We start from the raw sequence: 25,372 nt of genomic DNA, 5'->3' as shown, positions 1-25,372 counted from the left end.
TTATGATAAAAATGAATGTTTTCTTCTGCTTTCTATGGTGTATTTTTAGTAGCATAAACAAATAACGTTCATATTAGTTATCATCTAACTTTATGTCTTATGGCAAAATTACAATTTTCAGGGCATCAAAAATAGAACAATTTTCCCAAAGATAAACAGAGGGGAAGATAACTTTATTTTATTTTAATATCATCATTACCATCCAAATTTATTGCTTAATATATTAATGTTATTATCCTCCTCTGTCAACAACTGTCTGATTAAAAAAGAGACTGTTGTTTTGGAAGACATGAAGACTTCACAATATCTTGTAAATGAAAAACTTTTGAGTAGCTAGTGAGAACCCCTCTGATAGACAGAACTCCCAGAAACACCCCAAAACTACCAGAGTAAATTCTGCCACACTCGGGCTTTGAGACCAGGAATCTCCTTGTCCATCTATCATACATACCACCTTTTCCCAAAAGGTTGTGAATTATTGGCTAGAGTTAGAACTAGAATATTGGAAAATATTAAAAGCAAGTCTGGAATTATCTCCGTATGACCTGGAAAGAGAGTCTTACTGACTGTAAATGAACTGCTTAGGGAAAAGGAGATTTTTAAGCACATAATCTCAGAATGAACTGATGTTTCTGTGTACACACACCATCCCTGTCATGTGGCAACACATGCAAAGACCCTAAGAATACACAATGACAAGAAACTCCATTTTTGACAAGATTACAATTTATATTGTGTTCTTCCAGTCATTTGTTGGGTTTTGAAAACTACCCCTCCACTGGTTTTAGCCAAGATGAAGAGATTCCTGGCTAAGGAGACCATAACACAAGATTAGGGAGTCATAGCCTACCCTTTACATCCTGGAGAAATTACCCAAATAAGATATAATATAAACATAGAAATATATTTATTATAACTTTAAATTCCATCCCCACCTCAACGTGCACTGGATTAGAGAACACAATTTCCACTGAAGGCATTTCATGGAAAGAAATGTTGAATGAAACATTCACAAATTTTAAGTATTACTTTAAGTTTAGGCTCCATATAATTTATAACATAGGAGTACCAAATTCTTTCTATATGTTCTTCATTCATTTATTTTTTCAGCAATGTCAGATTGTTGGTTACTCAGAAATGAAAAAAGCCTCAATAAGTCCCTGCACTTATTAATATATAATGCACTGCTCCCCTTAACCCCCAGGAATTCAATAAAAGCTTGTTGAATTCAGCACTATAAACACCAAATATAATTTATGTTTTTATTCATATACGCCTTTTATATTTATTTTAGAAACCAACAAAATGGCTGCAGAACCCTTTCATAAAAGCTGGTTTTCTCAAATGTAACTCTTGTTTCAGGAATTATCTAAAGCAGTTTCAGATGGCAAATGAACAGCCTGAGCAGATGTACTTTGATTTATTTTTTTTAATAGAGGCATGTTTTATTTATTTATTTGTTTGTTTTTTTTGTTATACAAGCACTGGGTACAGTCAGAAGCGCGGGAGGGTGAGAGCATTCACCAGAGCTAGAGCGGGGAGAGCCAGAACGGGGAGCAGGCAGAGGGACCAAAGTACACTGCTGAGGGAGCAGCGGGCTGCAGGAGAGGTCTGCGCGCCATGTGGACCCTCCTCCGGTGGCCAGCAGCCGGGGATCGAACCGGTGCCGCAGAGGCCGCGGGCAGCTTCGCAACCCAGCGCTCAACCACTGCACCACCGGGGAGGCCCTGAGCAGATGTACTTTGATTCAGTGAAAGATTTCTAAGTTTGTCCCACATTATTATCAATATTTTCAAAGAGAGAGCTGAGGAAGGAAAAATAAGTAGCCAAAAGCAATAAGTGAATTGAATTGCTACTTAAACAAACATTATTGCTACCACCTATTTAATAGCCCATGAATTTACTCGCTGAAAAGTACCATCTCAAAATGCAGTATGGGCCTAATAACTCTAGTAAAGAGTGGTTAAATAAGATTAACAGCTTAAAAGTCTTTGACATTTGACATGCAAGTATTCTAATTGACTGATGAAAAACTTGATACGGAGAAGTAGTTGAATGACTTCTCAGGATCATACAACTAGAAAGTGGCAGATGAAAAGAAACTCAATCTGCCTTCTTCCATTACACTCCTACCATATATTCCTATCTTTCTGTTATCCCCAATTTCTATATAGTTAAAAATAATTCTCCTGTTAACCCTATGGCCTGGTTTGGTGAAAAAATACGTCATCGTGTCAAAGATGCAACAATAAAGAAATAAATACAGTGAAATAGAAAAGAGAAAAAGCAGAGTAAGAATGGATGGAGAAATAGAAGTGCCAATGAAAAATAAGAGCATGATAATGAAAAATTAAAGGGGAAATGGAAAGGAAATAGGTTGATTTGAATCTGCAGAAGAGAACGAGGAAAAGAAATCACTCAAATTTTCAAATGCAGTTTATTCTGAGAGTCACAGGACCCTAGCAGACTTGTTGAGATTTATGAGACTTTTAATTGTGGATAGAAACCACAGCTAAACAGTGGAAACAGTCACAGCGAAAAAGCTGTCACTAAGTGGTTACTTCTAAATGATTTCCTCTAAACCTAAGCAATTTCGGGTAAGTTAGTAATAATCACAAGCATTGATGAGTCAAGTAAGTATTATATTGAAATATGTGTTCATATATATATTGGATATATATCACTCAAATAAACTACTGGGAAATCCACAGACCCCTTGCTCATTTTTCTTTCCACCACTGGACTCCTTCCTCCATGCACTGTAACTTTGCCAGAAAAGATGACTCTTGAGCTAAATAACAAATCTTGTTCCTTGAGAAGTCCTCTTAAGACATTCTTGGTTCTGGAAACTGCAACACGGCATTCATTTCATGTAGCATTTTCATTTCTTTAAACTTCAAGATAGCATGTCAAATATCCTTTTTATTATTCCTTTGCTTCTTTTTTATTGCTCTTGTTATTTTTAGTGGCCTTTTCTTCATCTTTTCATTCTGTTCTTCATATTCCCTTTATACCATTTTCCTACTTTTTACCCTATTTCTAGCCACTTTCCTCCTTTTGCAATGAGCCAGTCAGGGAAACCAAGTTGACCGTGGAGAAGAATTAAAGGGTCAAGGCTGATGTAGACATGGTATAATTGTCAAAGGTCCACAGACAGTCTCAGGAAGTTTATGAAACTGCTTCAGTAAAATGACAGTCATCCCATTCTAAACAAAAAACTAAATTCTGGCAAATAATCCTTTTTTAGTGCCAAATATATATTTTAGATGATTAGCCATTTTTGAATGGGAATCTTTCCAAATTGAATTACATAGTTTTTTGCCTTGAAAATTTGTGTAAACATAACAACATCACAAAGAGTTTGTAAGATAAGAGAAAAATGTGTGTATTCCTGTACAGAGTTTTTAAGTCACACTTTTTATTAAAAAAAAAATACATGTTCAATGTAAGATGAAAAAAGGAAAATGGGAAGAGAGGAGAGATAAACACAGGCATTTGCATTTTTTTCTAGGCATCTGTGGATTCTTTGGAGCATAACCATAGAATGAAGAACACCTGGTAATCTTAATGGCTGAGACCAGTGATTCTCAAATTGGAGTCTGAGTCAAGGTCACGAGATGGGGGCGGGGCTTGTAGGATGCTGAGAATTTGTTTTTCCAACAAATTCCCAGGTGCTGTTTTCCGTTGTTCAGACCCCACACATAGCTTTCACTCCAGCACTCATCCCAAATAGTGAACTCTTAGAACCTATTTGCATCTGAGATGGAGATATCTTTAGTTTGCTCTTTTTCTTACATGTATCTGTAAAATTGTTTGGGTTTGAGGTGGACCATGCCAACTCAATTAACAATAATTTGTATAGTTTTTAATCCTTTTTGAAAAATACTTCTCACCCTGGGGAGATTATTGCTATATTACTATTTTGTATGTGACATTGAGACCTGATATAATAGTTACATGACCAGAAGTAGAACCTTCTGGTCTAGGACTTTGTTTGCTAAAGGGTCACTGGAAGGGCAAGGAAGCAGCAGAATGACCATGACCAGGTTAGAAGGTCCCCATGCTGTCTCTGGCTGCGCCTCTTTCGGGGCCTGTTAATTTCTCCAGCAGCATGTGCTCTCCTAGACCAATGCAAGAGGACAGCTCTGTTCACACAGCTTTGACACAGAATACTCCCTTAGGGAAGTTGTCATTATATAATTGAACAAAGATTTTTTCCCCCCAAATGTAGCATCTTTCATGAGCTTTGGATGTATTCCAAGTGATTTTGTCTTCTGCCCCCATTGTGTGTAGTAAATCCTAGGACTTTGTCCACATTGGACAATTCAAATGTGTTAGTAGTCATTTAACTGATTTCTGAATTTCATATACCTGTAGATTCAAAACAGAAAATAGTGAACCAGCAACAGAAAACAATTGAGGAGTCAGGATCAGGTGGCCATTAAAAAAATTTTGTTGTAGTTAAGTAAATCTACAATATGAATAGTCTAAAAAGATGTCATTCCATGAAGTAAAGGCCATTCTAATAGCAAGAAGTTAAGAGCTATTTCCCAAAAAAAATTGAATTAATATAACCTAGTGAAAAAGCATACTTTCACAGTCCTTATTTTATTTAACTTTGTTTTACTTTATTGAAGCACTAATCAACTTTTAGGAAATACTCATCATGGACCCTCTTCTACTTATAACCCCATCATACTTAAAAGATAACAAGAAAGAGAAGATTCAGTCTGTTTTAAAATAGTTCTGTCAAATGAGCTGCTGTGGTGTCTTTGCTCATCCAATTTCTAATATCCTTTGTATTTTTAAATGAAATTTCAAGTGTTAAATTGAATCCTGGTTTATATCATTATGCCCAGGAATGGAAGGAAAAAGAAACTTATCACCATATTCTATAAAATAACTTATGTGAAACTTGAAACAGTGTTAGATTCCGCTTTATCTTAGCTCTTTTAGTCTTTGTAATGGTTTCTCCCAAATGCAATCTTCCATTTAGTCATCCTCTTGATGGAGCTGGAGAGCTGGGGGGCTCCTGGAGGTTCTTGTCTTCAGTGTAGAAAAGAATGCTTGTGAGAGTCAGAATAGGTGAGTTAGAAGTGAGGCTTTTATTACAAGTGATGGTACACACTTGAAAAAGAGTGTAGGAAAAAAAAATAATAATAATAATAAAGGAGTGCAGGCAGATTCTAGAGAGAGTTGTGCCTTGCGTGTTGAAGCTGCTGGTACACATCTATATATACTTGATTTGAGGGGCAGAGGCTCACAAATGGGATTCTGAACAGGTTCTCAGCAGTTTTGTCTAGCAAGACCACGTGTCCATAACATTCCTCTTGGTCAAGCAACATGGGAGAGTTTTACAATAATGTTGCCCAGACAGGGAGTGAGATAAAGGGTCTAATGATTAGGATTTGGGTTACCTTGCTTTGGAATGTGCAAAACCATGTTTCGAGAGTAACTGGTAGTGTGTGGAGGTGGGGCAAAGAAGAGGCCTGCAAACTCTGTGCTAACTCCCTGTTCAGCCTCTCTCAAGGCACCCAGATCAGTGTCAGGTACTGTGCATGCAGTGAGGAATAAGAAAGTACTCAGAATTTGAAGTCACACATTTCCTGTGCGAACAAGGCTGTACTGATACCCACCGCCAAGCGAGAGAGGCATTTCAGCGTCTGTGAAGGCTTGAGAGTTGTGAGAACTGTCTTAGAAAGCTGATTGAATTCCTAGGGCACCAATAAAAGTAAGTAGAGATTGCAGACTCTGTGGTTAGAGCACCATCTCTTTCCTTACATGGGGGCGGGGGAGGGGGTGGCTATCCCACTTTTAAGACTCCATTTCCAGAAGTGTAAAATGTGTGTAGTCCATATTTCAATTGAGATGTTCTGGGAAAGAACAAATAAATGGGTGAAGCCTCAAGGACAGTGCCTAGCATGTCACGGTAGCTCAAGAAATAAGTGGCATTAGATCTCAAGGCACAGAGAATAGCATGTGTGTCTTCCCTTTGTTCTTGTTTCCCTAGTACAATGATTTTAACATAGTGAGTGTTTAAAGAATAACAACTGGCCACTTTGGTGGTGATAGGTTAGCATTGGTATATTTTTATTTCTATCTAACTATTTGACTTTTGCTTTGTCTAGAGTACCTTGCTTCCATTATAATGGTTCAATTATCACCAAAGCAGAAGGATAAAATTTCAGTCTTATTATATGTCTTTCAGCATGAACACAAACCTTGCAATTTGACTCATCTGAAACCTGGTTGAAACATCATGGCAGCAGGGCGAGGTGGGCGATCAAAAGAGCCCCACTACATGTGACCTGCGGGTGAACTATGAGTATTAACTCAAGGCTGGCAGTTGCTGCCTCTGTGACGTCTCCCAAATTTCCTAAATTTTACTCGTGTCAAAAATAAAACCTTTTACCTAACAACTGGATAGTCAGATGTCAGCCCACAATGCAAATAGGCAGGAGCCTACATTTATTCATGCACATGACCATCTGCTATATGAAAGCATCTTTCTCCCCTGAGGACCAGAGCTCAGCCACTGGCAGCACTGGTCTTTAAGGACCTTGGTCCATGTACTTTATGTTGTACTTGCAGCTTGCTGAAGGCTGTGTCACCAAAGTTAACTCAATGGTATGAACCCTTAATGGTAAAGCATTTAATATTATGATATGGAATTAAAAGAGATACATTTTCATGCAATATATTTTAGGTAAAGGTATAAAAATGAGAGAGGCTGCAGTGGTAGAATGCACAACCCTAAGTGTGTGTGTGAGTGTGTGTGTGTATATACAATTCCTTATAAATTGTACTGTAGGGCCTCCCTGGTGGCACGAGGGGTTAAGCACCACACTATGAAGCAATATGAGCCTCTGCAATACGAGTTCCATCCCTGGCCAGCCAGGGAGCAACCCACATGGCGCAGCAGACCTCTCCTGTCTTGCCCGCTGCTCCCCTCAGCAGTGTATTTCAGTCAGTCTGCCTGTTCTGTTCCCCACTCTGTCTCTGGTTAGTCCTCTCACCCCCTGCATCTCTGGCCTGTACCCCAGCTCTTGTATGCATAAATAAATAAATCTTAAAAAAAATTATACTGTAGATGACCACACACATGAAAATTAATGTAGCGAAATCTCTGATCATCTTGAACTCTTACAAAGAAGGTCTCCTTTTCTTAAAAAAAGATTTATTTTTATTTATTTATGCACACAAGATCTAGGGTGCAGGCCAGAGATGTGGGGGGTGAGAGAATTCACCAAAGACAGAGTAGGGAGCAGAACAGGCAGATCGACTAAAATACACTGCTGAGAGGAGCAGCGGGCAAGATAGCAGAGGTCTGCTGCATCATGTGAATCAGCTCTCTGGCTGGGGATTGAACTCAGGCCATGGCAGTAATAGTGCTGAGCTAACCCCTGAGCCACAAGGGAGGTCCAGAATTTCCCCTTTCTTTAACAGACAAAATTGTATGCTGTCCTCACACTCTCCCACATTCCTCCCTCAGCCATTCCTGTGACAGCTAGCAAGTGCCTGACACCTCTTTGTTGGTTTGTCCATGGTTTTATGTTTGTTTGGATAATTGTCCAAATTATATTCCAAATTCTAAAATATCATCTTTATTGTATTTGTTCACCCAAAATGTATTTCTGGGCTGAAAATATGTAATACTTGTTGATAGTATTCCTATGGATAAAAGTCAGAAGTTTCAAAAAAAATTAAACATTTCCAAAAAAAATCCTTAGAGACACAAGCAAGTGAACTTCTGAAAGTAAGATTGGTAATCAGGTAGAATTTTAAAGGTGACACTATTAGTTGCCTAGAAAAGTAAGTCTCTCAATTTGCTTGTCTACAATCTTTCTGTGACATAATGAAGAAAAAGTAAAGGGTTAAAGAAAATATGAAAGACTGAAGCCATCAGTATCACAGCTATGACAATTTTTAGAGGAGACATGCAGAGGTGTGTCTGTCCCAGGAGAGACTTGGGGAGTCTGTGAATAGTACTGGCCTACAAGGACCTCCAGGAACGGACTCTGAGCTCTTTAATAAGTATTCCAGGGAGTCAGTCTTTCCTGGAAAAAGCAAATTAGTGTGAGAAGCCAGTACTGTGCAATTTCAGTTTTAAAAATAGCCATGTACTGTTAAGGCTGCTGTGTGCATGAGAGAAGCCCTTGTTAATATCTGCCTCTGCTTCCACATTAAAACAGAGGAGCTACACTGCAATTCTTGCCTGGCAAATACTGCAAAGGGCAGAAGGTTGGTATCACTTGGAGTCAGTTTTTGGTCCTTCCAATGACAAAGTTTGGGGGTATTATGTCTGCTTTTAGCATATCAGCATGGTGCTAGAGGACAGTCAAGTGATGGCTCTGCCTTTCACGTAGGACCTGAGCCGAGCCTCCCTGCCTATTTTGGCTCTTCATTTGCCTAATTACCCTGCGAGGCTGGCAGGGACATTCTCTGCAGCCGTGCCTGTGCTGACTGCAGAGACCCTACCTGGCACTCTGAAGTTGTTGCATCAGCATTTTAGGGAGAAATGAATGAAAAATCAATCAGGAGGACTGCAGTGGTAGCCTGCACAACTCTAACCTAGTTTGTCCATAATTTTCAACTCTTCACCATAGAACCAAGCAGTGTTTAAGATGGTAAGTAAATCTGTGACAACTATGCTGCTTCTACTTAATCAGGCATTTTTTTGTCCTCTTTTCTATTTTAGAACAAGCAAATTTAACCTCCTTAGGAAACCACCTAAAATGAATGACGATGTCAAGTTTCATACAAATATTCTTTATTTGCCTTGGTCTAAGATTCAGTTCCGAGTTAGACTGAGTGATAAATATTCAAACATAAATATATCAAAGTATTGTTATATTAACTTATACTTCAAATTCAGAGGTTTAAAAAAATTTAGGTCTATTTTGCATTCTTGCCACATCACTTTGTAACTTGCTGTAACTCTCTACATCAAAACTACACTGTTTTCAATTTCTAGATTTACCATTCTGCAAAGATAGAGTTAAATACTATGTGAACTCTGGCTACATAAGGGAAACTGTAATTGTTCAAAGCTGCAGTCTTCAGCTCTGAAAGACAGCTACAGTAACTTTCTGAACAGATTGGGTTAAATATTCTTACAGACCCATTCTATGATGATAAGGCAGTAATAAGTTGTGCAGTGCAACACTCTAAAAGCTTCCAAATCTTACAAGCCTCTTTCTATGTGATGCTCTTACAGTGAAGAAGATCCTTTCGCTTTAAAGATGAAGAGTTTACTTCTTCTGGTGCTGATTTCAATCTGCTGGGCTGATCATCATTCAGACAACTATACTCTAGATCATGACAGAGTTATTCACATCCAAGGTAAGAAAACCCAGGTGCTCTTATGAAAGTCAAATTAATTTCAAGTTACTTACAGTTGAGATGCTTGTTTAGTGTGTCTTGATTTTAGTTCTGATGCATTGCCTTTTTTTTCCCTTTCTGCTAATTGGTGAATAAGCTCCATGGCTTTTGAATGCTATTGCATTACAGTAGAGTGAAGTATTGGGGACAATTAAAGTGAAATGACTTAAGGATGTCCAATTGCAGGGATTTGTGATTCAAGGTTTTTTAGTACAGCTACTATCTTGTAAGTAGACTGGGGGGCATAAAGTTTATTTACGTGCAAGGAAAAGGGGGAAGAAGTAAGAAGTAAAACTTACTCTGTAAGGTTATTCTGTCAGAGTGATCATTAATAATAATGAGAAAATGAAAGGCAGACAAGTTTCAAAAAAAGTAACTCACCCTACTATAATCTCCTTCCGTAAAGCTTTAGTTCCCACAGACTAAGACATTGTCCCTGTATCTTTCTGTTCAGTTCAGCTGTGTCCTAAACCTGAGAGCTGTAGCAAGATTTGAGGCTGCAGCACACTGCAGCTATTTCCTGTCCCAGCTTCAGATGAGGGACATCCTGCATTAAGAAAGCTAAGAGACTTATGCAGTAAGAAAAAAATAGTCTAAAGGAGCTGCAATTTCTCTTTGCCCTTGGATGCTGAATAATTAAAATGAGAACTGCAGAATTTAACAGTTTGAACATATGATAACATTAATATAGATGAACTCAGTTTGGGAATGAGAGGCATAAGAAGTTTATGAAGAGACATAAAACACCAACTTATATCTTCAAGGTCAAAAGTGTAGTCTCAGAAAACTGCATCCACTATTGAAAAGTGTGACTTGTGAAGGTCAAGTGATACTGTAAGTCTGACTAGAAGTATTTTCCTGTACGCATTAGGACCACACACACAGAATTCTGAAATTGACAATGACTATTTGAGACATCTTTTTCTGTTCTCTTTGTTTCTAACAGCTGTATGTTTTTCACTGCTTGATCATGAATAAGAATTATATAATCATACATTTTAATATGCAAGCTGCTGACTCAGCAGTTTCCTTTAATGTATATAGCAGAATCAAAGCTGGTTCCCAAAGACTATTGAGATATTATACATAGAGATCCGATAAGGAATAACATCTACTCACAGAATTCAATTCAGCCCAAATAGTAATACCTAGCCATTATTAACAACATTTTTAAATCCAATGTGAAACAAATTTTAGCTATGATTTTAAGTTATTATTAGATAAATAACTGGTATGTAATTAAATATGTACAAACATAATTAAATATGTACAAATCACTAAATTACACCTAGCATAAGAAAATATTATTTTAAAAGTGGACTGAAATTTTACAGATTTTTCCTGGGGAACCTATAAGTAAGATTCAAGTTTTCTAGCATGTAAAACTTATGCTCCTGATTTTCCATTATCAATACCCTTTGAAATTAATGCAAAGGAATTTCTGAGGCAAAGTAGGAGAGTTATCCAAATTATTTGCATACACTATTCATTTTTAATGCCTTGATAATCCATCTCATTTTAATTATAAATTCACATTCTTAGAAAGTTACTAAGAACTTTCAAGTAATAAAACTACCAGACTCCATTTTGCTTATGGAAGTTAATGTTGTAATGGGATCATGATGATTTATGTACAAGGTCAGCAATTTTTTATTCATATGTTAAAATTGCTCCAAGTACCTGATTCTTGTTACATTATATCAAATAATTTTTCCTTTAACTTTATAACATTCAGATTGAACATTTTATAGCTTCAGTCCATCAGAGAAACCACTGTCAAGTGGCTTACCATAATTTCAGTTGTTTTTTTACAAAGCAAAAATAAGTCATATGGCATAGTAGACAATCATTAACAAGGATAACCTTCATTAATTGAAATACTGGATTCTTTCCTTATATTAATTTTTTAATTATTTTTTAAACATGGTCCAGAGGGAATCTAATAGAACTAAAACTCTCATATTTTTTTTAAATTTGCAGTCAGATGATGAAATTAGTAATTTACCTCTTGAATTCTTATATTGTACAGATAAGCAGGATAATCTCCTCTCAGTGACAGAAAATTGTTGAAAATTCATATGGCTGCAAAACACTTTCCAATTTTTATTAAATTTCCATTTTTGTTCTCTTAGTTCTCCAGGCCTCAGTAAATCAAGGGTATAGTGCAAATCATTCTCTATTGCTCCTTGTCTACCTTAATAAAGGAGCTTAACACTTTGAAAATATGTTCTTGAGTCTCACGCACGCGTTGCTTAATTATTTTTCTGAAGGTTCCTCTTAATTTTGGTGTAGAAGTTTCTATGGATACAAAATCAAAACAATTTAATCTGTCTTAAAAAATTAGATGACCAGAAAAAAAAAAAAAAAAGGCAAGTGTGGAGCTCTGTGCAAAGTATTTCTTGTGAAGAACATTTTTTCTAGTGGTGAAAAAGGAAATTCTCCCACATTACCAAGAAGAAAGAGACTTTGATAATGTTGCACATGTACTAATTCATTCCACTTCATTTTTTAAAAAATTCATTTGATGACATGAGAAAGCAAATTTCACTTGTCCACTGAGTTTGCTAAAATGTGCAGTCAAGTGTTAGCTAATATATTATGTACTGCCTCAGTGTTTAAGGGATAGTAATTTCCTCAAATGCTCTCCACCAGAAGAGATAGCTGCTGTTAATTCCATCTCCATTAACACTCTCAATTACTGGATTGTTTCCCTCATTTCTTGATGTGCCTAGTCAAACAACTTCTAAATCCTTTGAAACTTCAGGCCATTAGGAAGAATTTTATCTGGAGAACCAAATCAAACAAAAGTACAAATTTTAAAACATTTGGTTCAGTTCCAAAAACTCTTTGTGTAGATTTTCAATTGCCAGTACATTTAGAGATGATTAATATAATTTTTTCATGGTACAACTTTTAAAAAATATTTGCATAGACATGAGAAAACTTTTTTTTTTAAGATTTATTTATTTATGCATACAAGAGCTGGCATGCACCAGAGATGCAGGGGTGAGAGGATTCACCAGAGACTGAGTGAGGAACAGAACAGGCAGATCCGCTGAAATAAAGTGCTGAGTGGAGCAGCAGGCGAGACAGGAGAGGTCTGCTGTGCCATGTGGGTCACCTCCCTGGCCAGGGATTGAACTCGTGCTGCAATGGCTGTGGATAGCTTCATAGTGATGCATCTTAAACCCTTGCGCCACCAGGGTGGCCCCAAGGTTATAATTAATACAAAACTTGCTTAACTTTATCCAAGTTGGCAAGCCTCTGGTGATGGATCGTACACAGATCTTCTGATGACTCGTTCAAGGTTTTCCCCTAACGTGACTTCTGATTTTATATGATAGACAATTACTTTCTTCTAGTTAGTTACCTATTCTGTAAGACTATACTAATCACTGATTATTCCACAGGCCTTTGTGAGAATTAAATGAGATAATACATGGAAAAGAGCCTGACACTTAGCTCCCAGGAGAAGATAATAGTTACTGTCATTTTAACCACAATGAAAAACAGATATATTAATAGAAAAGGAAGCACAACTATTGGTGGGAATAGCTCATCTTTTTCAAACTCTTGTTAATAGAACTATCTCGTTGTCTTAGTTCTAATGAGGTGAATATTTTCTATGTCACCTTCTTACTAGGTGAACAGAGAAGCTACTTTACCTTTTTTTTTTTAAAGACTAGTGAGGAAATCTCAGAAATGAAAACTGTTCCCTCCTATTAAATAAGTAAAATTTATTGTTACCTTTCTCAAAAGATAAAACGATTAGTTGTTTTTGTTTGTGTTTTTTTTCCCCCAAAGAAAGAATTGTCAGAAGTTCATCTCTAGAAGTGGGTACTCTCCTACCAATGTGGTTAATTCCTCTTTCCTGCATTTGCCCCATACAACTCTGTCCCAGTTTGGCATTTATTACCTTTTGCTAAAATCCCTCCCTTCTTTATCAGACTGTCAGTCCATCTATATGCTACAGTCTGACATGTAGTAGGTGCTTAATAAATGTTTGTTGAGGGGGCCTTCCTGGTGGTGCAAGGGCTTAGGATGCAGCACTATGAAGCTATCTGCAGCCACTGCAGCACAAGTTCGATTCCCAGCTGGCCAGGGGGCTGACCTACATGGTGCAGCAGACCTCTCCTGTCTTGCCTGCTGCTACCCTCAGCAGTGTATTTCATTCAATCCACATGTTCTGTTCCCCACTCTGTCTCTGGTAAATCCTCTCACCAGCCTCCCCCACCTCTGGCCAGTACCCCAGTTCTTATAAGCATAAATAAATAAATCTTTTAAAAAATAAATGTTTGTTGAGTAAATAAATGCATATAATGCAAGGCATGTATCATAATGACCATTTATTGAATTCTGTGGCATCCATGTAGCAACACATGACATATTGTGTAGATTTAGAATGTTAACTGGATGACAGCTTTCATTCTGTAATGTTGGCATAATATAAACCAGATTTACAGAATTTAAGAACTTAAAAGTTGTTCAGTAGAGATCATCCAGATCAATACCCATTGTGCAAATGAAGTAATCAAGACCCAGAGTTTTTATGTCACTTATACTATATGGCAAGGCTGATGAGGGGCAGATTCTCTTACCTAATACACTTCCCTTCCTCATCTCTGGGCTTATTTCTCACCCTGACCACTGCACTCTTCACCCTCCTGGCCCCCAAATCTCTCTCAAACTTCTTTTACCTCTCCCTCCAGCCCTAGCCATCCACTTATTTTAATCCAATTGTTTGTGTCCATCTCTGCAATAAGAATCTTTTAGTGGTGAACTTAAGGAAGTATATATAAATTTGATTTATAATGATGCACACCTGAAACTAATATAATGTTATAATTTAATGCCTCTTCAATAAAAATTATTTTCAAACAAAGAACATATATCTCAGCTGCTAAAGTGCAGCAACCCTTATCTGACGTGTTCTGGTTATTTAACGTGCTACCTGGCACATTTATTTCCTGAGTAAATCCAAGACCAAAACCAGGTACTTTTCCTAAGCAAGTCCTAATTAATTTTACCAAACCCTAGGAAAATCTCTGTTCATAGAATAAGAAGCAGCAATGAGGAAGAGGATAATGAGTTTCAGAAGCAAATTTTGTTTGACTGATTGCATGGCTTCCTTACTTCACATAACATCTGCTGCCCCATGAGTGCCCCAGAGGAAAGACACCACAGCAATTGTCTAAAATGTGCATGCAGCTTTGAAGAGAAATGGATTTACATTTGGTCAATGCAAGGCTATCCTTTTCCTTATGTAATGTCTGCAGAGTTGGGATCTGATGGTATAAAGTGGATCAAACAATGTGGAATGAATTTAATAATGTATGATCACAAGCCATCTCAGAGCCAGAGTTTAATGGGAAAATCTTCTCCCAGTAACTAGTGTTAATCCAGCTTAGTTTTCTCTCTTCCACTTAAAATCATTTTGACTTCATGGTCTGTTTTAAAAAGTTAAATTGATTCATTTTTGTCTTTTTGAGGCAGAGTATATTACTTTTAGCCACAAATGCAAAATTCATAAATATCAAGGAGTATATCTTACAAACTGTATTAGAGAAACATATACTTTTTAATAATTCTATCTAGTAATTATTAGCTATATTATCAGAAAACTAGAGGAATTATAAAAATTAGTAACCTTAACTGTAATTAAGTGACTAATTCTAAAATCCTTTATGTTTTACTATAAGATATGAAGCCAAACGTGACAATAAAAATGTGCTACATTAAGCACGGGTTAATTTTTTATCAAACTAGAATATGAGCATATGAATATCATAAATAAGCCCAAAAGAAAAGAGTGAAATGTATAGAGAGAGATACATACGTAAAAATAGGTATATATACACCCATTCAGATGGCTGAAACAAAATACCATAGACTGGATGACTTATTTATTTTTCACAATTTTGGATATTAGGAAGTTCATAACCAAGGCATTGGAGATTCCATGTCTGCTAAGAGCTTATTTTCTAGTTCATTAAATGTCAAATTTTTGCTTTAAGCTCACATGGTAAAAGGGAGTGCTCTGGGGTATCTCATAAGGGCACTAACCCATTCATAAGGGCTTCAGCCTTGTGATATAATTATCTCTCAAAGACCCTGCTTCTAAATATCATCATATTTGAGTTTGGGGGTATATAAGCATTTACTCTAGAGCAAGCATTTACTTTAAATAAGCTTTGAGAACAGAATGAGAATTAACACAAGGTCACTGGCTTCATAGAGCTTACAGTCAGGGAAACAGACATTACCAAGAATATAGAACTATTGACTATAATAACAGCTATGAAAGAAAAGTATGCAATGCTACAGAGAAAATGGCACTAAGTGTTATTACTTTTATTTAAGAAGTATTGGAAAAAGCAATTTTTTCAAATTATTGGCATAAGTCAAACATGGCCAATATCTTTCTTCAATTATATAGCTGCTATTCTAAATACACAAACATGCATACGTTAAACATATATACACACATACACAGTGGTTAGGGTAGAAAATACTAGGAATGAAATGATTATAGATAGACATATAATTTTTATAAATCTCTAACTCTGTATTCAGAAATGTATTTATTTTCATACCAACTTGGCATATGCTACCCCATGCCCTCACCTTTGATTTTTGTCTGTCCTTTTGAGAAAATCTACCCCTTTTGATATTTGTTCAACACAGGCCTCCTCATATTAAAGCACAGACCATCTCCTTACTGAGCTTACTGATAATTGATAATACTATTGAGGCAACAAAGTGAGGCAAGAAAGAATAAGTATCAATAGAGGTGAAAATATGGAAAAAAGAGTAGTTACTAAACACAAAGATTTTATTATTTAAAACTTTGTATCTACATTCACTAGTTTTTTCACTCAGTAGATATAAAACCATAAAATATATTTTAAGAATATTTCTAAACTTATTGAGTAACCTATAATGTTGAATTCCATGCTGTTCTATAAAGAATGTTTTAAAACAATAAATTTTAGGACATTTTTAGGAATAAGTTCCTATTTCAATAATATTTGCAGGTAACAAATTCACACTAACAGTCATTGCTTTCTCTGTTCCATTCTGGGTGCAGAAACTGACAAATGTATGCAAGAAGCCAAAGATTATTTGGAAACTTCCCCAAATACCCAGAAAAATCCACTAAGTGGAGAAGCTTTTCCCTCTGGTTGCAAATCTGCAAGAACCAATGTTGACTCAACTAAGGCACTGACCTGTAGCTTAACGCTTCATGCTAATGTAATTTCAACCTGCTATGTTTCTCTGATTTTACCAAACATCAAGAAAGAATAGATTTACATTTCTTTGTTAAGAAAGAAATTTTTATTAGTTTTGGCTATTTTATATGCAAATTAGAAATATACTATCTGGGAAACTATTGGAATACAAAAATCTTACACAATGCTAAAAAGTTAAACTTAGCTAAAAAGTTCTCTAACTAATAGTATCCAAGGAAAATAAAGAAATCTTTGCTATGGAAATATTTTTATTTCAAAATGAAGACATAGAAAGCATAATAAATTTTATAAAAGTGCTTTAAAATTATTTTGCATATGTTGTATTGCCACAATATAGTAGCACTATACATGTATGCCCTCAAGAATGACTATCATTAGTACAAATGGCCATTTTAACTTTTTTTGTGTGTGTGGGACCCTCGCTGGTGGCCAGGGATAATTATATCACATGTGGCAGGGTGGTTAATGCTTCACTTAGATGTTTCCATATGAGCAATTCCTTATCTTAAAAGATAACTAAAGTGTCAGCTTTTTATAGACTATCCACAATATATTACAATCAAATTGTGCACCAAGAGCCAGCACTTTGAACTCAGCCTCCTTTTGTGTCACTATTTATTTGGTCTTCATACATAACTTAGTAAAAAGAAACAAGTTAACACATAACAAATATAAAAGTGTTTTTTAAGGACTAAAGATTGTGAGAGAGCATCAGGGGGACTGTAGGGTGAACCTCTTTAGAGGGGCGATGAGGAAGGGCTCCCCAACCAGGTGAGGATTAAGCTGAGACCTGAATCATCTGTGATCAGAAGCCGGCCACATCAAAAGTCAGCTCCAGAACTTTCTAAGTAGAAAAAGTGGGAAATTCATATTCTCTTAAGATGGGAATAAATATGGTGTTTTTAAAGCAAAAAGTTGCTGAAAGGATTCCAGCCTGGTGGTAAGAGAGGGTGTGGTTTAAGATGAGATTGGAAGAGTACGCAGGGGCCAAACGCTGCACTTTGTGTTTAAAAGTACAAAGTTCAAATTTTATTCTAAAAGTATTTCAAGGGCCTCCCCAGTGGCGCAGTGGTTGAGCGCTGGGTTGCGAAGCTGCCCCCAGCCTCCGCAGCGCAGGTTCAATCCCAGGCCCCCGGTGAGTGTCCCACATGGCGCGCAGACCTCTCCTGCCACCCGCTGCTCCCCTGAGCAGTGCACTTTGTCAGTCTGCCTGTTCTGTTCTCCGCTCTGGCTCTGGTGAATTCTCTCACCCTCCCGCGCTTCTGACTGTACCCAGTGTTTGTATAAATAAATAAATAAATCTTTAAAAAAAAAATTTTAAGGCATTTCAAGGGCCTCCCCGGTGGTACAGCGGGTTAAGCACAGCGGTGTGAAGCTGTCTGCACCTCTGCAGCACGGGTTCGATTCCCGGCCCCCCAGGGAGATGCCCACATGCCACGGCCAACCTCTCCTGTCTCGCCCGCTGCTCCCCTCAGTACCTGCTCCCTGTAGAAAGGGGCATTTGTGCCCAGAAATGGTAGTATTCTTTCCATCCCTGCTGCCCTCAGTTTCTGCTGTTCCATTTACTTCCTCAGCCTTGTCCACTGGATATTTGTGTTTGACTTACCTTTCATCTTGCTTTAGCACTAAACTTAAGACACATTACAGGCTATCAGTTCAGGAGAATTCATTAAGAATCACAAGGTCCTTTTTTGTCCCTTCTGCCTCTAGGATTGACTATGGCAGTATGGGTTTTATGACTTTCTTGTTAAGTTGAAAATATTAACTATATCAGTGTATAACACCAATAGTGTCCTTTCTGCAATTGCAAATAACTTGGCCTTACACTTAACCACAAAGTGGAAGTGGTCTGAGTGGAAACAAGGAGATTTAAGCTGTACCCCTTTACCACATAAAGGCACATTTCCAATAATTAAGGAGTGTGTGGTTAATTATAGCCTAATGAAAAAGAATGATTCAAGCTAATGTTTTGGTTTCTCCATGGTCTTTGAAAGAAACCTCTATTACAGTTAAAGTCCTGGAAAGTATGTTTATATTAAGAATGTCACTGCACTATAAACTCAGAATTTATTTTTTAATAGAAGAGTTTAACTATATACATGCACACATATGGTGATTTCTGAGGACTGTTGTTACAGAATCTTAATTCTCTATAATTATGATAACCCAATATTTTCTAAGTCTAAAATAATAGAAATTGAAGTGTTATTTCTTTATCCATACCTGTGATAACAAGGACAAATTTAAACTATTAACCAAAACATCTCTGAGTTGAGAAGCTACTAAGATTGTCTCTAGTTGTGGGATTGTAATATTTCACTTACCAGTGGTAATATTAATAAGTTGATTTTAAAATTTATCACCATTTATTATGCATAACTCACAATTACAGGCTCAGTGTCCTTTGTATCAGGAAGAGCTGGGGAAAAAACTAAATCCTGTCTCCGACTAATTAAAAGTAATCAAGACAGGGGAGTGAAGAGCACGAGGGACTATGGTGATGGTTCATGGGTGAATTGGTGGTGGGAATTTTACCAGCAATACAAAATGATACAAAAGATATACAAAAAACTTAACTAATAAATAAGTAAGTAAGTAAATAAGTAAATAAATAAAAGTAATCAGCCCTCCAAATAGACAGTACAGCAGTCCCTTATATTCAAGGTAGATTTTTTTCCAAGACCATTAGTGGATGTCTGAAACTGCAAATAGTAATGAACCCTCTATATACAAAGTTTTCCTATACACACACATCTATGATAAAGTTTCAACAATAACTAATAACAAAGTAGAAGAATTGTAATAATATATTGTAATAAGAGTTACGTGCCTGTGGGTATCTTTCAAAATAGCCCATTGCGCATAATAATCTTGAACCGAGGTTGACTTCGGGTAACCGACACCGAGGAAAGTGAAACCTCGGGTAAGGGGGAGCGGCTATACAGGTTGGGTGGGGGTGGGAGCAACAGAGACAGAGGACAAGCCTCATAAAAGTTGCTGATGCCAAACTGGACACACCATGCTCATGAGCAGACAGTGGGAGCCCTGGTTCTGATGAGCACCTTACGGAAAATTAGATCTTTCCAGTTAGAAGGAAACAACATAATCCAAAAGTTAACATTTACAGTAAGATCCTCCTTAATTTCTCCTAGTGTGCATCCTACTCATGTCATGCGTAAGGTACTAGGAGTTCAATATCTAAATTATGTATTCTGCTTAAGTATTTTGCTATGTACTTGTATAATTGATTTTATGAAGTGTTTTCATTGCCCCACTATGATATGATATACAGAAAGCTCAGGTGTATTCATAGCTAAGCACAGCCACTAGGCAGCTCTGGTACATTTCAGCAGCTGACACTTAGCTTATGCAGGGCACTGCCTTGATGCTGGAGGAGCAATGTAAACAACACATGGCCCAGGGAGACAGTGATTGCTTTCAGCAGAGGAAGGAAAGCACAGGATGTAAATCCATCCCGATTGCTCACCCTCAGGCAGATTTGGCTACTCTACAGAGAGTAACAGCATTAGTCTTACAAATCGAAACCTATCAAGTGATAACGGTTGTCACATAACTAAGGTAACATTTTAAAAACCTTTAGCAGTTTTTCAAATGACTCATCATGAAGCTGACAGTTGAGTCTCTGCCAACCAGTGTAGAATGTCAGGGAAGCATTAGCTTTCTGTTTGGAGTGATGACAAAGATTTGGAACTAGATAGTGATGGTTGCACAACACTGTGGAAGCAGAAAATGTCCCTGAATTCTACACTGAAAATGGTTATTATGGCAAATTTTATGATTAAAAAAATTCAAATGGTGGCAATATTTTTTTTGGGGGAAAGGGAAGCATTTGTAATGTTCTCGTTTAACAACTGATGTAATCATCTTAAACAGTTTCCTCCAATTTTGTTTTTGTATTAACATGTTATTGGTCTAGGAAATCCAGAAATTAGGAGGCTACTTCACTTAAGCAGCAGTGAGGAAGTAGCCAACACCAAGATTGCCCCTGCACGGACATACAGTTTTAAAGAGACAAATTTTGATCCATAGCACCTTCTCCTTTTTTCTGTCACCTGTGTTTCTTTGGTGATCATCTGCACCCCCTCCCCCACTGCACTTTTAATAGAGCTGAGAACAATTGATAATAGTCTAGTATTATATATCTAAATTGTTTTTCTGCAGCTAATTGTTTTTGTCCTGATATTTAAAACTTCATCGAAATGACATAGCATACAAAGATTGGTGGTCAGGTCATGCCATTGCTTTCATAATATGGTGAAATTGAATGAAGTCCTCTGGATTTCACAGCAGAATGTATAAGAGAATAATGAGGTCCTGCTGTTTCCCCTGGAGACAAGTGTGGTCTTTGAAGGGCATGAAGTCTTTCAAGTCACTGGCATTGAGTCTCACTAATAAAAATAGGAAATCCTGTAACTTAACAATTGGACTTAAAAAAATTCAGTCTTCAAGTAAACACATGTATGTTGTTTGTTTTTATTTGTTCTTTCATTTTTTTAAAAAAGGAAAATGAGCAATACTCATTTTGATGATCGAGGTTTATTTTTATCTGTTGCTTTTATTTGTTTTGCAGTTGCTTGTTGATCAAAGAGCTCTGATTTAAACTTTAAACTGATCCAGGTTTTTAAATTCAATGCTCATAATCCATAGTTAATCTAGGCAACTTGTGCAGTTTGCCATTTTCCCTCTTGGTTGCCCTTTTCTGCTCTCTGCCCTCGTTCCCTCTTCTGTCCAACATAGTGTGTTTCCTGGTGATCTCTGATGACAGCTCACCATAGCAAGCCTGATAACAATCTTAAACTTCATGTTCTCTGAGGTAGAACATGCAAGAGTCTGCTCTGGGACCCAGAGCACCTCACTCACTGACCAGTGCTCCTTCTTCAACATCTTACCTGTGCTGCCACAGGCCACTCCCACGAGCAGTGCTCACTGTTGTGGACTCTGCAATATCGGTCTTCTAAATCACGTGACCCACAACAAATATTGTTCCAAGGCAATGTTTTTGAAGGTTCAGGTTAGTGAACTTTCATGGCACTCAGTCACTCAATGTGCTACATATTACACGTCTTTTTTAGTACTTCTAGAATTTCAGTCCAGGGACTTCTGGTCTTTATTACCTCAACACCTCAACCCACCAAAAGAGAAATAAGAATGGTAGAATTTTACATTCTGGCAGAATTATTTAAAAAAAAATTATTCTATGGGAAATAAGTCAACTTTAGTGTCTGCTCAGTTCTCAATATTACACCACATGAGTCATCATCAATTCATTATTCTGGAGCATAATGAAGTCAAAAATTAGAAACCTATCCTTCTAAAATACTCCAAAAACAATTTACAATTAACCACAGAAAAAAAAAAAAGATGTTTTGGTCCCTCATGCAAGAGTTTTGATCTTTGCTTTGATCTTTAATTTATCAAATGGGCAGAACTGTATTCATTCTGGAACACCTTATGATTATGCTAAACCACACAATAATTTCTAGGTCTATATAAAACAGGTGATATTTTATATACCTTTTCATTCCACATGGTTCAAAACTTTATAAGTAAGTGAAACCGTGGAAGATTAACTAAATTGCCAAAAATAGGCTCAATATTTAGCAGTATAATATTTGAGAAATACTGTGAAAAATCTAGTTCCCAATGGCTAGTCTAAGGTGACTACATATAAGTGCGGTTGGAGACATGGTACCTCCCCTAAACAGCCCTAAGTGAGAGACAAAAAGCAGAATCTAATGGAAAAACTTAATGAGGTGAATTTGTGATTCATTTTAATTAACCATTGCCCTTTGATTTTATTATCTACTCACAGTGTGGACATTGATGGCTTTGTTAACCCCAGATCCTGAGGACTGAGACTGATTATACATGAAATATGTTCATTTTTATATTAATTTGGATGCTATATAATAAAAGATGGACCACTGTGTCACTTTTGAACACTATTTTAAAATCTGAATCCTGTGTATGCCATTACATAACTAAGTTTGAGATCTTTCTGAAGGTGATTGGTTACTCTTCCTGGTGAATTGTGTATCTTAAATGATTTGTGCCTAAAGTTTATTCGTAACCTACCAGCCTACAGCAGGTAGGGCTGCAGAGCTCCATGAAAGGCAATTTTGAGAGCCGTGCGTGGATGAGAAGGTGTGTGGTTATTCTTCCTGGTGAATTGTGTATCTTAAATGATTTGTGCCTAAAGTTTATTCGTAACCTACCAGCCTACAGCAGGTAGGGCTGCAGAGCTCCATGAAAGGCAATTTTGAGAGCTGTGTGTGGATGAGAAGGTGTGTGTCCAGGAGTTTTTATAATGATTTCTCATTTTCAAATCTCGCACATCCTCAGGAGACCTTGTCAAGGTCAAAAACACAATGAGCTAACCAGGGGAAACCCCAGAGAAAGCCAAGATCTGAAAATAACAGCTGGATCTCTAGAGACTAGCAGTCTGCTGACTTGGCAGGCTTGGAATATTGCGGTGCTCTCTGGAAGGCAATAAAGTCCTTGGAAGAGGGAGGAGGGAAAAAAAACGGGGAGGAAAGGAAAGGTGGAAGCAGTAACTGTCAAACAAGACATAGCAGAAAGCAAAGAGAGGAGACAAAGGAGATTAAACAGAGTAAACAAAATAATTATTTGGTTAATCAAAAAGTAAGTACAACTTTGGGAATACTTGTAACATTTAAGTTTTGAGGAATGTATTTCTCAAAGCTGGAGTTTTTCAAACACTCACCAAAAAACCTTTTTGATATCTAGCCTTTATAGTGTTAAAATAAAATATATACAGATGCTTGAAATGCTCCAGAGTGGCATATTGCAGGTGTATATTTCACTAGAAGCCATGAGGTTATCCTAAATTTCTTTGGTCAAAACAGTACAATTAAAGTTAATGCTGCTCTATACATTTTCCAGAATATATAATACAGATTTATTGTACTAGAAAGGTCAGATGGAAAGAGATAAATTTGTCTCACTAGAAATTTTTGTGCTTACATTGGGGAGGTAGTCATGAAACGTTCACTTGTCTTTGTTTTACATTTTTATGTTTAAATATAGAAGAAAAATAAGTAGAATTTATTGTGAAATCATCAAACTTCGATGACTTTCTTATCTGAATATTACCTTGTTATCTAATATTTCTTTCCTTTTTTTAATGGATGCATTTTTTAAGATTTTTATTATTTATGCATAAAAGAACTGGGATGCAGGCCAGAGGTGTGGGGAGTGAGAGGATTCACCAGAGACAGAGTGGGGAGAAGAACAGACAGAGCTACTGAAATATACTGCTAAGTGGAGCAGAGGTGGAGACAGGAGAGCTCTGCTGCACTATGTGGGTTGCTCCCTGACCAGGGATCGAACTCGGGCCCCAGTGGTGATAGCACTGAGACTTCACCCTTAAGCCACTGAGGGGGGGGAGCTATCCAATATTTTTTAATGATTATCATGCCCATCCTTCCATTTTTCAGTGTTTTAAAAGATACAATTTCCTTATATTGAATAGATGATGTCTAGGTATTAGATTTATCTTTTGATGTGGTTCAAAGGAGATTCAACATTGCAGAGAAGCTTATCATCCAAGGCTATTTGCCAGATTCCCTGTATAGATAGCATTTTTCATTTTATTAAAAAGCCTAAAAAATATTAATAGTTCTTTTCTTTTCAATTATAGCAGAAAATGGTCCCCGCCTACTCGTGGAAGCAGAACAAGCCAAGGTGTTCTCACATAGAGGTGGCAATGTTACACTGCCATGCAAATTTTATCGAGACCCTACAGCTTTTGGCTCAGGAACCCACAAAATCAGAATTAAGTGGACCAAGCTGACTTCAGATTACCTCAAGGAAGTGGATGTTTTTGTTTCCATGGGCTACCACAAGAAAACCTATGGAGGCTACCAGGATAGAGTGTTTCTGAAGAGAAGCAGTGATAACGATGCTTCTCTGGTGATCACCGACCTCACCCTGGAGGATTACGGGAGGTACAAGTGTGAGGTAATTGAAGGCTTAGAAGATGATACTGCTGTGGTAGCATTGGATTTACAAGGTAGGTTTCTACAACTCATCTCAAACTTAGAAATGAGAACTAATCATTACTTTTTTTTTTTTTTCTTGACAAGGAATAGCTAGTGGTCTCCATAGTGATGATGTGAGAAACCAAAATTCTATGTATAGCATGTGTTTCTGTTCTTTTGTATTTTGCTCTCTATCATTCAAACTTTCATATTTGAAATGTTCACACAATAGTTACATGCAAAACTGAAGCCATTTGCAAATAGGAGAGATATGCAGTGGAACTTAAATGAGCAATATTCAAGACCTGCCTTATGCTGTTCAAAATTAAAACCTCATTTTATGGTTATTGAGAAATTCAGATTGGAAGGTTTTCTTTTTTCAGCATGCTTCTAAAATTATCTCAATTTAAAAAAAAAAATGGCAAGTTTTGTGAAGGACATCTGCTAACTAACATCCATGTAATTGTATTCTGTAAAGTAACTGTGAAAACTCAATTTAACAAACAAGTAACCTCTTGATTCATTAAAATATTCTTATATAAAGAAGTATTTTTTAAATGGTCCAGAGTCTCTTAGACATTTAATACTAAATGAATATCAGATTGAAAGGGGTTAGAATTTAGTTCTTAAACATATAGCCCTTTCAGTAGTTTCAAAACCAAAATAAACACAAAGCTAAACAATAAAAAGTCCTTGTCATCCTGTCTCTTCCTAAATTTT

General features: G+C 36.9%; 1 protein-coding gene across 4 annotated transcripts in view; it reads left to right on the top strand.

Moving 5' to 3' along the window:
* HAPLN1 (hyaluronan and proteoglycan link protein 1) overlaps positions 1-25,372 on the top strand; it is a 72,662-nt gene that overhangs the window by 32,457 nt on the left and 14,833 nt on the right. For 2 of the 4 annotated variants that reach the window (XM_037529945.2, XM_037529947.2), the window contains exons 2-3: positions 9,218-9,342; positions 24,313-24,684. In XM_037529945.2, coding sequence (XP_037385842.1) covers positions 9,243-9,342; positions 24,313-24,684 — 472 coding nt within the window. In that variant the 5' untranslated portion in view covers positions 9,218-9,242. Of the gene's footprint in view, positions 1-8,417; positions 8,628-9,035; positions 9,343-24,312; positions 24,685-25,372 lie in introns of those variants that run through there. The other 2 variants (XM_037529946.2, XM_037529943.2) reach the window with 2 other exon arrangements.

Source organism: Talpa occidentalis, unplaced genomic scaffold, assembly GCF_014898055.3.
Source record: "Talpa occidentalis isolate TD23 unplaced genomic scaffold, MPIMG_talOcc4v2.1 talOcc4.6, whole genome shotgun sequence".
NCBI lineage: Eukaryota > Metazoa > Chordata > Mammalia > Eulipotyphla > Talpidae > Talpa > Talpa occidentalis.
Note: the sequence above shows the minus strand (reverse complement) of the source record. Positions and strands in the feature narration are given on the sequence as shown.